The sequence below is a fragment of the Lampetra fluviatilis genome, chromosome 15, assembly GCF_964198595.1.
Source record: "Lampetra fluviatilis chromosome 15, kcLamFluv1.1, whole genome shotgun sequence".
In the NCBI taxonomy this organism is placed as follows: domain Eukaryota; kingdom Metazoa; phylum Chordata; class Hyperoartia; order Petromyzontiformes; family Petromyzontidae; genus Lampetra; species Lampetra fluviatilis.
In genome coordinates, this window is record NC_136289.1 from 8,424,950 (window position 1) to 8,437,068 (window position 12,119).

General features: G+C 47.4%; 1 protein-coding gene across 1 annotated transcript in view; it reads right to left on the reverse strand.

Moving 5' to 3' along the window:
- The window catches only part of LOC144936179 (lipopolysaccharide-responsive and beige-like anchor protein), a 287,536-nt gene that overhangs the window by 35,813 nt on the left and 239,604 nt on the right, over window positions 1-12,119 (reverse strand). Inside the window, exons 40-43 of the mRNA XM_078863117.1 lie at window positions 4,186-4,303; window positions 3,365-3,467; window positions 2,372-2,487; window positions 1,003-1,115 (exon numbers count right to left, since the gene is read on the reverse strand). Of these exons, the coding sequence (XP_078719243.1) occupies window positions 1,003-1,115; window positions 2,372-2,487; window positions 3,365-3,467; window positions 4,186-4,303 (450 nt within the window). The remainder of the gene's footprint in view (window positions 1-1,002; window positions 1,116-2,371; window positions 2,488-3,364; window positions 3,468-4,185; window positions 4,304-12,119) is intronic.

Below are 12,119 nucleotides of genomic sequence, written 5' to 3' on the forward strand. Positions count from 1 at the left end.
GTTGTGGGGGGAGGGACACCGCCTTCTCGAGCCCAAGAATGTCCAACGAAATAAATTTGAACGTGCATCTTTTTTCACTCAATGTCAAATTAATGCCCTTGTATGGCTGTAATAAAAAAATAAACAGGCGAGAATTGCCCTGAGAAAGGAAAATAAAAGTTTTTTTTTTTTTTGCAACTTAACCTGGCAGACGGGCCCTCACGCCCGCCGTCGGCGGGCCTTGAAGTCGTGACGAAGGCCTCGGAGCGGAAACGTTAACGTATTTTTCTTTGTCAGCCTAGATTTTGTTCTCCTTTTGGACCCCGTTGTAAAACACTTTACGCGGAAACAAGGCAAAGCATTAATATATATTTTAGTTCTATCAACGTGATGTTTTTCTTTTCTTTTTACCTACAACAATCGCAGTGTCGATTTCGCTAGACCAACACTGCCAAGACCCATCACAGTGGCTCTGCATAGAACATTATGTGTGTGGGGGAAATGTAAAAAAAATATACAAATGCGTAATTTAACTTATATTAAAAGCAAATTACCTATTTTTTTATACTCATTCCATGCAGTTTGAGTTAAACTACAAGCACTCCCTCCCTAGTGTTGCGATAGACGGGGAGGGAGAGAGAGCAAGAGAGCTTGTGGAGGAACGCTCACACATTATTGGGGCCAAAGAGTCAAAGACAACTGTGACACCAAAACCCCTTTAATTTTGGCTCTGGCGTTTCTGGCCTTAACTTGACGAATGTCTCCTGCACGTTGGAAAAGAGAGGCCAAAGGTTTATCACGCCACAGTTGAGCCAAGCAGACATCACCGCATGTCACTTTTTTCCGAAAAGCTGAATCAGCCCTTAACAACATATAGTGCAAAAAACCACAACGCACGCACGTACGAAACAAGTGAATTCAATTTCCACTGGGAAAGGAACATAAAACACTGTCAACGTTTCGTACGAAAGCTCCAGGAATGAGCGACTGGCGAACGGCGCCGCTCAGTGTGAGATGAGGCACCTTGGAGAGGTCCCGGAAGTTGCTGGGCAGCGTGAGGTCAAGCTCCTCGGAGTCGTAGTTCGCGATGACCCACGGAAAGACCGGATACTGGTTGAGGTCGTTGTACGTCCGGCCTGGATCGGTGCAAGAGCAAGATGGGAGAAAGGGTGGGCGCGGAGGTAAGGGGGAGGAGGCCCAGAGAGAGAGAGGGAAGCGTGAGGTACGGAGGCGGCGACGCTAATGCAGGGCGACGTTAAACAATCCTTGCCCCCGTTGTGAATTATTGCTGCCCTCCAATGCTCCAGCGCGATAACCAACAGCACATAAATGTGGAACCTTTGGACACAGCTACTCGTCAGCCGATTTTTATTTATTCATTCCTTCTGCCTGCACCAGTTCAAAATATACTGTGCCCCGACACCTCTGGGTGCTTTGTTCTAGTCCAGCGCAGAATTGCTTGGAAGATGTGTTATCCGCAAAACATCATTATTCGCCACGATCTATCCAGTGCTAGATGAAAGCTTCCCAAAGCCCTCCCCATCCCCTACAAGTCACGTGATGCAACAATCTCTGTAGCTGCTGCACACGAGCCGATCAAGGTGGAGGACATCCTCTTGAATGTGTTCCCTCCCATGTGATGTCTATTCATCTGCTGGCAAACACAATTTACCAGTCACTGCAAGCGTCTTAGCCGTACTAATCGGGTATGGGGGGGGAAGGGGGGGGAGAGACATTTACAAATTGTCAATACTGTAAAAAATTTAGCTTGTACAATTCATTTCTGTTACTGTGGTAAAGGTGAGCGTCTTAATTACTGTGCGCATTCATATTCCATAATGGTAATAATATGTATGTGTCAATGTGCAGTTGCCCGCCAAATGCATTTGAAATTCCATTTCAATAAATTTCTGCGAGCATCATTCGCCATCCTCCCAAAGGCCACACAAGACACAGCTCGTGCCCTCCAATATTGTACTTTCCTTGCATGAGAATAAAACAAAAATTCCAGCACGCCAGTGGCAAGCTTCGTGACTTTCAGCGCAATCTACGGCCACTGCGTGAGTGCACGCCTGCAAACGGGACGTCGAAGCCAGGGCCAGGGACCGTTTATTTTTGGCTCGCCACCGTGTGAAGATTGCAGAGGTTTTTCGGGAAAGCAAACCGAGGGCAAATAGGTGCAAGTTTCTATACAGCTACGAAAAACCGGTGAAGGCAAACCTGCGCACGTTGATTCTTTGAGCACCTGGCGGTTGTGTGGTGCGAGGGTGGCGGGGAGGCCAGTTGGGGGTGCGGGTGGCGGGTGGTTGACGCCAGCTCAGCTCGGGGCAACTGAGAGTCGGACGGTGAGCGAGTGACAGTGGCAGGACGGTTCGACAGGTAGGGGTCTCACCGGCGATGGTGTTGAGGAACATGAGGTACTCGAAGTTGGAGACGTCCCGTTGCTGCCAGCGCTGGGTCATGTTGGAGGCCTTGAAGAGCTGGCGGGGGCTGGCGAGCGAATACCGCCTTGCAGCGCACGTAGCAGGAGCAGACATCTCACCGTCATCGTCATGATTGAATGACCATCTCCATTCAATTATAATCGTTCATTCTTTATCATAATCATCATTATTTAGTTCCCATTGTCATTTGGTTACGCTTATCAACATATTTGAATCATCATCTTTTAATCATCATCAAATTATCATCAACATTCAAATTTTAGCATAGTTATTTGGTTACCAGGATTATTGAGTTGCCATCCAATCATGAGTATAATCATAATCCATCGATCTTTCAGTCATCATCTTCATCACCGAGTGGAAGTTCAGTTTCTCCTCACCACTCAATCCTGACCCCAGGCAGGTACCCCATCACACCAACGACAACAGAGCGGCGAGGCCTTCATCCCAGCAGTGGATTGGCAAAGGAGCTGAGATGTGTTTTTTTTATTTGTAGTCTACTACATGACCTTTGTAAATATACAGTTAAAATTGAATAGAATTTCCAAATTATTCGTCAAGTGAGGGAATGTGTTGGATCAATATTTACATAAACTAAAGTCAAAGCTTGTATGTATGTTGAACTTCCTTCGAACCGTACGTAGCCAACCGTGCTAATCAGAGGTGGGGGGGGAGGAATGACAACAAACTAAACAAAAAGCAGTTTTAAAGAAATGCGTTTTCAATATAAATTCAAAAGTGCATAGCTCCAGTGGCTTCCTAATATCGGAAGGAGGAGCGTTCCAGACGTCCACAGAAGCACATCTGAAAGTGAGCAATGCAGTGACCGTCTTTGTTCGATGGCTAGCCAAAAGCTGCTGTGAGGATGAACGGAGTTCACGTGATGGTTTAAGCTTGGCATCAGAACACTGTGTCCGCTAACCCCGCGGGGGCGGCCGTACCGAGCCTGTGGTAGGCCGTAGAGGGTGCCGATGCCGACGCGTGGCAGCAGGTGAACGACGCTCTTGACGATCGTCGCGTCTGGGAGGTTGAACATGACCGATGCTGCATAACAACAAACACATCGTTATCATCAACAACAATCACACCAAATACATCGTCAACCACAGAAACGTCAACATCAATCACATCAACAATAACAACTTCAACAATCGCAGCGTTAGCAGCTATGATGATGATGATGATGACAAAAACACAGTGGCAACAACATCGACAACCAACAACAACTACAGAAAAAACAACAAAGCATCGTAAAATAAAACAACAATTACGATATTAACATCAACTACATCGACCACAACAACAACCACAGCCACATGAACGACAAAAAACAAACAGCAACTTTCCCCAATGACACACTCCACCACATGAATGGGAAACGAGAACTATGGTGATGTATGGTGGGGCAGCAAAGAGATGTAACGTTTTTGAGGCTTTCCTAGGTGAACGGCATAATTATTATCAAGTCCACCTATTTCTCCACACACCCATCCATCTCTAACTGTGCCTGCAAAGTCACGTGACCAGGCGCACAGACGACGTGATGCAATCTGTAAAACGCATCAAGCCCAGCGGGCCTCTGCAAAGGGGCTGAGAGAACAGGAAGCAGAGGACTGCCGCTAGAAGTTGGTGGACCCCGTGGCCTTCAGTAAAGGGGCTGGACGGGAAGAGAGAGGGAGCGTTGGGTGGGGGGGGGGGCCGGACGGTGATGTTGGGCGAGTGCGAGCGGGTGACTTCTGCGTGGTGCGACGTGGCCACGCACTGCGAGTGCTGAGGAAGATCTCGAGCGCCGTGTTCTGCAGGAGGTAGCGTCGTGAGAAGATGGCCTCCACCTCGCTGAAGAGCCACTTTCCGTGAAGGCTCTCCGTGTAGGCCAGCACCTGCAGGAACGACAAAGGTGCGCACCGTTAAGACTCGCCGCAACCCTGCATCGACGTGCCACGAACTGAGCAATGACAAAAAAAATGCACAAACACAGGGAATGCAGATTGCATGAGAACGAGGCATGTAACGTCGCATGAACGATTTGCGAAATGCTATGTTGAGGCTAGTGGAGACAATTAAACTGTATGAATCAGACGAAAGAAATAATGTAAATAAACAGTAACAGACACATTATTAATGATGCTTCAATAGAATCACAGACACAATCATAGCAATGGAATCTCTGGGAATGGTGAATCGTCACGTGTCGAACGAGGATACAATAACAAACAAAGAGTACAGAACCCAGCAGAAGCTGGAGCAAATATGAATATCTGAAAAACCCAAGCGAGCCCTGTGTGTGTCAATACAGAAGCGACTTTTTCTAGAATAGGGCAGACACACACAAGAGACTCATTGGACACCAACAGTAAGAGCACAATCATAAATGTTTTAAACTTCTTACAGCTACTTTTCATTAAATACGGACATATTGTACATAAAAAATTCAGGATAATTTTCTCGTACATTTTTAAAACCACGAGACGTGTTTGAATATTTTAAATCGGCGAAGCAAACGCGTTCAATATTTCAGAAAGGCTACAAATCACGTGGAAAAGTGTTAAAAATCCTCTAACCTCGCCGTCTTTAAAGTATGTCCGATCCTTTTCATTTCAACTTTTAATTTTGCTGCGACCCAGCACTGGGCTAAGTAATGATGTGTGCGGATACGTGCATCACAGTGAATATATAAACGCAAGTGTTTTGTGCAAAACTTTTGAACCGCTGATCCTATTTGGGGGCCATTCTTTCTGCACATCCCTTCCCCTTTGGGCCATTAAACATAGTTGGGTGATCTGCCGGGTATCCCTGGTTACTTTTGCATCTCTGCCGCTGGGTCTTAAGTCCTGAATGAGACTGGCGATCGTCTTTAATTCCCTCTTTCTGCCGAGCCCTTCGCTTCATCTTCTTAAGAAGCAGCTGGCAGGCTGTGCCGTTTAGCGGCCATTGTGCGTGTCCGTCTTAATCCAATAAAATATCCCCGTATGTGCGTGTGTGCATATGCGTGGGGAGCGGTGGCGCAGCGATTAGTGCACTGCGCTACGAACCCCGCGACCCGAATTCGATTCCCGCTCATTGCCAACCAGTGCTGATTGTTTGAACCGGTCCTGGGCATCCTCAATGTCGACTCAGCCTCAAATGAGTACCTGGTGCAACCTGTAAACATTGCCACTTGGGAAACAAATGCAGTCGAGCATGGTGCTCGCCAACTCATGTGCCATGCCGACCTTCATAGGTGCTCGCTAAAAGCACTTGCCCCAAAAGTCTGTTAAGGCTAAAAGGGGGGTCTTTGTCTTTGTCTGTGTGTGCGCACGCAGGACCGGCTTGGGAAGAAAGCGACAAGTACGCTTCGACTACTGGCCGGAGGGAGAGTCTGAATAATTAAAAAAAAAAATGTTAAAAACTCAACTAGGTATTTTTTATCTGCTCACAATGCATCGACATTTTAAAATATGGTTTGGTAAATATTAGGGGGTGTGAACGATTCACGATTCAGGACTAGCGATTTGATTCAAGAATTTACATTTCCTTCGTCTGATTTGTGTCACCTTGATTGAATTGTTCGTGAGGTTATTTTGGTCCTGTATGTATGTGTTTGTCCACCTCATGAGTCTCAAAGTAATTTGAAAGATTTGTATATAATATGCATACATCAAAAATAATGTATTCTTTCACATGTGATTTGTGATTGTACCAAACATTAATAATGGATAAAAATTGATGAATTTCTATAATCGTTATACCCACAGTAAATATAGCCCTATAGTACTGGGCATATTTATAATGCTGGGTATGTGGACACACATACTGCTATTGCCTGCTTACATACCACCTTCGGAGTGTTTTTGTTCAGGATGACTATTTCTTTAAATTGTTAAACATTTGAACAAAATCCTACATTTTCAACAATTCGTTTCTTGACTCTGTGTTATGGGTTATTTTCTTTAAACCTACCATTTTCAAGGCTACGAATCCACATTTAGAAAATTCTCTTTGCCGTCAGCAATTTTTCACTTTCATCACAATCATCAGTGACTGCCATGTTCCATCCACTGCTGGATGAAAGCCTCCCCGTGCCATCGCCAGCCCTCGGGGCCCCACGATCCCACAATCTATCCTACTCCCGCACGTGAAAACGATCTCATCGCTAAATCTCCCTGGCAGACAGCCTCTGGGGTACATCCCCTCCTTTGGCTGCCATTCCATCACTGGCAGCAGTTTATTTTAGGAAAAATTAATTAGATCCAAAATCACTTTTGTCATTGACGCCAAATGGATACGGATCTGCGTTATAATTCCGCGCGCGTAATCGCTACGTTTAAGCACCAGCACCCCGGGTCGCTGAAAGGCTTTAAGTGGTCACCGTAAAGAATAAAATCAAATCCACAAAACTGCGAACTTTGCGTCTTCAGCGACGGCCGCTCACTTTCACAAAGATCCATGAACGCGACAGGCATTCACATTCATAGAGCTCTATTTAAGCCATCGCCATACGTCCTATTTCAATGAAGTGACCTCGATAGCAATCCTTTGCATGTTGTATACTGCAATGACCCGAGCCCTTAACCCTGGGGTTGAGGTTATTGCAACAGAAAGATACAATAAAATACTAAGCAGGTCGCTTTGACAGAGCTCGACAACAGCGAGAATGGCAATTGCTTTCATGTGTTTCTGTGAAAGGGAAAGACGGTTACTTGGAAAATATTTATACGAGAGTGACTCAGGGGTGGAGCGGTGGCGCAGTGGTGAGCGCACTGCGCTTTGAACCCAGAGATCAGAGTTCGATACCGGGCCACGGCTAACGTCAGTAGCGAATTAAATCGAAACCGGCCCTTCCCCAACCTTCCCCAACCTTCCCCAACCTCCCCCAACCTTCCCCAACCTCCCCCAACCTTCCCCAACCTCGGGGCCCCGCGATCCCACCAGCGTGATCGAGTATGATCAAGGGACCCTGGTGGCAGCCACGGCGTGGGGGAGACCTTGATCCAGCAGTGGATTGAGAAAGAAGTGTGAATTATATAGACTCGGAGTTAATGTGAACAGCGATATCCACAGCACGTTAACATGCAAGGGAGAATGGCGACCGTTTTAATACATTTCTGTGAAAGCATGAAATGCTAAGTATAGAGAGTGAATCATTTTCACCATAATAGGTTCACAATTAACATGTCGTTGCAGTAGATCGAATTGCGGCCGTAGTGAATGGCGGTTGCAGAAGATTGCCACGGAAGTGAATGGCGGTGGCAGCAGATTGCCATGGAAGTGAATGGCGGTGGCAGCAGATTGCCATGGAAGTGAATGGCGGTGGCAGCAGATTGCCACGGAAGTGAATGGCGGTGGCAGCAGATTGCCATGGAAGTGAATGGCGGTAGCAGCAGATTGCCATGGAAGTGAATGGCGGTGGCAGCAGATTGCCACGGAAGTGAATGGCGGTGGCAGCAGATTGCCATGGAAGTGAATGGCGGTGGCAGCAGATTGCCATGGAAGTGAATGGCGGTGGCAGCAGATTGCCATGGAGGTGAATGGCGGTTGTGTGGTAGATTGGCAAAGTTAGTGGCTTTCTGAGCGGGGTCGCGTTTTCCCAGTGCACACAAATGTGAATAAAACCAAACATCACACAGGCTTCGGCCACCCTGACTGCTGTCAGAGTAACTCAATGCTCCTTTAATTGAAGAGGAGTGTCTGTGAGGAGGACTCCCTCCCGTCCTACTCTCCGCCCCCACCACCACCCCGAACTGCCCCCACAAAGCGTGCTGGCAACATCAACCAAACTCATCCGTGTCACCAGACCGGAGGATTCATCTCGAATTTTTCAGTTAAGGTTTTTAAGTATTTTGAATGGCAGCTTTCAGACAAAACAATTACTTCTGTATGTATAACTTCTTTCACACCGTACGTCGCCAACTGTGCTAAACATGGCACTCTCGCTGAACCGTAGCCCTCTCTTCAACGTACCTCCTCACCCACCCACCCTCTATTCACTCTTTCGCACAAACTCCGTCCCCCGTTCCTACGCAGCATCTTGCTTATCTATGTGTTTAATGTGCCCGGTAACTTTAAAGCTGTCCTGTGGTTATTTAGCCTTTGATGTAATTACTGTGAAGCCATCATTTCAAATGTTGATTAACTTTACTGTAGATGTGAATATTATAGCGAAGTTGTTTGAAGTGTACTGTATTCGTAACTATTAATGTTTGCATGTGTTACCGTCGCATTTCTTTCCCTGTACCTTGGGGGTTCTCTCCCACTTCGTATTCTCTCCAGATAATACACAAGCAACATTAAATAGATCCATGACACTAAATTAAAAAAACCCCATAAAGGATATATGACATGTTATCATCTCCATCAAACTTTCAGGCTTTGAAACGTTGCGGAACGTTTTCAAATAAATTCTGTCGGTCGATAGCTTTTTGTTTTCCTAGGATCGGGCCAACACAGCGCGGCTCGCGGTCAAACAACGACGAAACGCAACGACCACGACAACAAAAATGAAATTTTAAAACAAATTCAGCACCCCCACCGATTTGGCCGTTTGATTTCTGCCCGTGACGGCTCCCCGGGGGGGGCGTGGCCTTTAGCGTCGCTGCTCCCCGGAGCTCCAATTAAATGGGGATTAGGAGGAGGAGCGCTGTGGCCGATCCGCGGGGAGCACGCGGTGGAGAAGGAGGAGCACCACGGCACCTCTGCCGCGGGGACATCGCTCTTGCCCGCTCGCGCTCTCCGTTGCTCGCGCGCGCGCGCGCGTGCGTGCGCGAGCGTGCGTCGTTGTACTACCGCCCACCCGCAACCAAGACAAAGATCCCTCCTCGTATAGCCTCAACAGACTGTTGCGGAAAGTGCTGTTAGCGAGCGCCTATGAAAGTCGACACGGTACAGCGAGGGGGGTGGGTGGCTATAGCATCACGCCCTGGGCTGTCTTTGTCTTCCCAGTGGGGATGTTTACACACCGCAGCAGGTACTCATTTGAGGCCGAGTCGATCTCGGGGAGGACCAGGAACGGGTCAGATAATCGTCACTGGTGTTTGCTGCGAGCTGGAACCGAACTCGAGATGCCAGGATCATAGCGCAGCGCGATTGCCGCTACACTACCGCCCACGGAGCTGATTAAACCAATTTTTTTGGACTGTATTTGCATACAATGCCAATAGACACGAGTGTTTATTGGTCAAGAGAGATGGGAAACCAGAGTTGGGTCGAAAAGCAGAAAGCAGGTTCGTGACTGTAGGTACGTTTTATAGGTTCTGCGAACACGTGCAGTGTACTCGCACGCGCCCTTCTACACACACACACAAAACCAGGGCCAAAACACAACCTAAATTTAGGAATCTCATCAGGAAGTCGCACTAATCCCACAACGTTCAAGCGTTGAATTAATTTCTCATTGAATACTTCCCAGGTTGTTGGTAGACCGGGAAGTGGCACATGACGAGTAGCCGTGGCCGTAGAGAAACGTATGCATACTGGATGTGGTGTGCCGGTCGAGGAATTTTATTTGGGATCGCTGACCCGGAAAACCCCGGCTGAAATGAAGCATCGGGAGGAGAAACATAAAAGGGCGTGCCCTTTGAAACGCCAGAAATGATTCGGCCAAACACGCGCTCAGGGCTTTTGCTCTGCGTGCGACGGGGACGCGCGGTGTGGCGGAGATTTCTTCTCCCCCGCCGGGTTTGCATTGTCGCTCGTCTGCTCAAGCAATCAAGGGCAACGCCGAGATGGGGAAGGGAGGAAGAGGTGGGGGGGAGGAAGAGGTGGGGGGGGGGGGAGGCGGGGGGGTGGCTGAAAAAATTCAATTCCAGCAACCAAAAACACAATAATGAATTAGCGCTTTGTTCCTTTTTAAATTAAAAATGAATCAATCTATCACGTGGGGCCATTAGGGCTGGGTAATAAAAGCGCGGGGCACCGCTCCGATGGCTCTGGAGCTGCGTTAACGCCATTATGTGGCCTCACGTGATGAAGGAGCTACAAATGACACATTAAGCTATTTAATGTTACCGCTCGGAGGCCCGGCCCGTAATGAACTCTATAATTCATCGGACGCGTCGCGCCGCGCGCAAAACGGCCGCCCTCTTGACCTCAATTTTCGCAGCGAGGCGCGAGATTTCTCTTCCACAGACAAACTCAATTTTTCAGGTGTCGACCTTTGCTCCGGCCCTAAAAAATTTATTTCATTTCTATTAACTGGGATATTGATACTTTAACGGCAGTCAATCCCAACCTCGGTCGGGTATCGATCGGCTGATAACGAAGCCCGCGGCGCACGCCAAATGGACGGCCAATGCGGCCAAGTTTACTATCGCAGAAATTCATTACGGTGCTGGACACCGGCTCTGCCTCATCGCTTACAGCGGAGATACAATCAATTACTTCATACATTAAGATCCAGCTTGCCACTGCAACGATCGGGGCGCCTTTGTGTGTTCATTACTTCCTCAAAAGCCCAGTGCTTTCTCTTTTGAAGCAATCCTGTTTACGTCGGACTTTTATTGTAATTCCATTGTATGATTTAAATACGAGCGGGCTATAACGGGAGTGTATTTTTTAATGCGTTGAAGCCAGGTTTTACGGCCCACGATTTAGTAGTAGGAGCTAACAGCAGAGTTGGTTTTAGGGTTGTGGTTTTTTTTCTTCTCCAAAATAAATCAAAACAAGATCAACTACCTCCTGCTCGTACACAAACAAGCAAGGCAATGTGTCTCATTCGGAAACAATATCCCGTGCAATTGACTTTCTTAATTAGAAATCACGATCCGGTTAAACTAATTATTTTGGTGGATGTTTAGCAAGCCAGCCTAGGGAGAGTAATTCCTGCGAACGTTAAATAAACAACTGCCAGCGTCAGAATTTAGTGTTCCACTCGGGAGGTACACGGAACCGAACGTGTGGAAGAGAACAACACACACGAACAATGTTTTGAGTGGAGTATTATTACGCAACTGACAATGGCCCAGGAAGATTTACATATTTCCTCAGACAGCTACCTCAAAAGTGGGGACCAATCCTGGTAAAACCAGGACAGGTGGCAACTTCAGGCAGAATACACAATGGATTGCGATTAATTCTACCAGATGCAGGATATATGTGTAAAGTGACACGGATTGTGTGCGGTCATACCGTGTCAGTTGTTAGCATTAGGAGGTAAATCAAAATTACTTTATATAAGTTCAGAAAAAATATGCATTAGATCTGCCAGACATCACATCAATAGACCATTAATACACACATGGGATCTGATACGTCCATGTTATTTAGGTCATCGTCACTTGGAGGTGCTGAGAGAGAAGCTTCGGCTGGAGGTTTTACAATACGGAGTTTGTCCTTTGGAAAGGAATGGTGGCGCAGCAGGGTAGGGCACTGACCCAATAAAACAAAACGACCTGGGTTCAATTCCCAGCCACGGCTAACCTGGGCGACAAGCGATATCTGAACTAGCCATGGGGCCGCCTTCCTTCGCCAACCCGCACGGACCAGCATGGTGAAGTTTGACCGAACAATCCCACACAACCGACATGGCGTGTGGAAGGCCTTCATCAAGCAGTGGGCTGACAATGGGAGAGACAATTTAGGGTTGTAAATTATTTAGAACAATCAACATTAAAAAGGTCATATTAGTGCATCGAAGGTGCGAAACCGCAGTACTGCCGGACGAGAGTGCGTGCAGGAAGCCTGTGTTCCTGCAGGATTTCGGCGAGTTAGTCGGGCGCGATG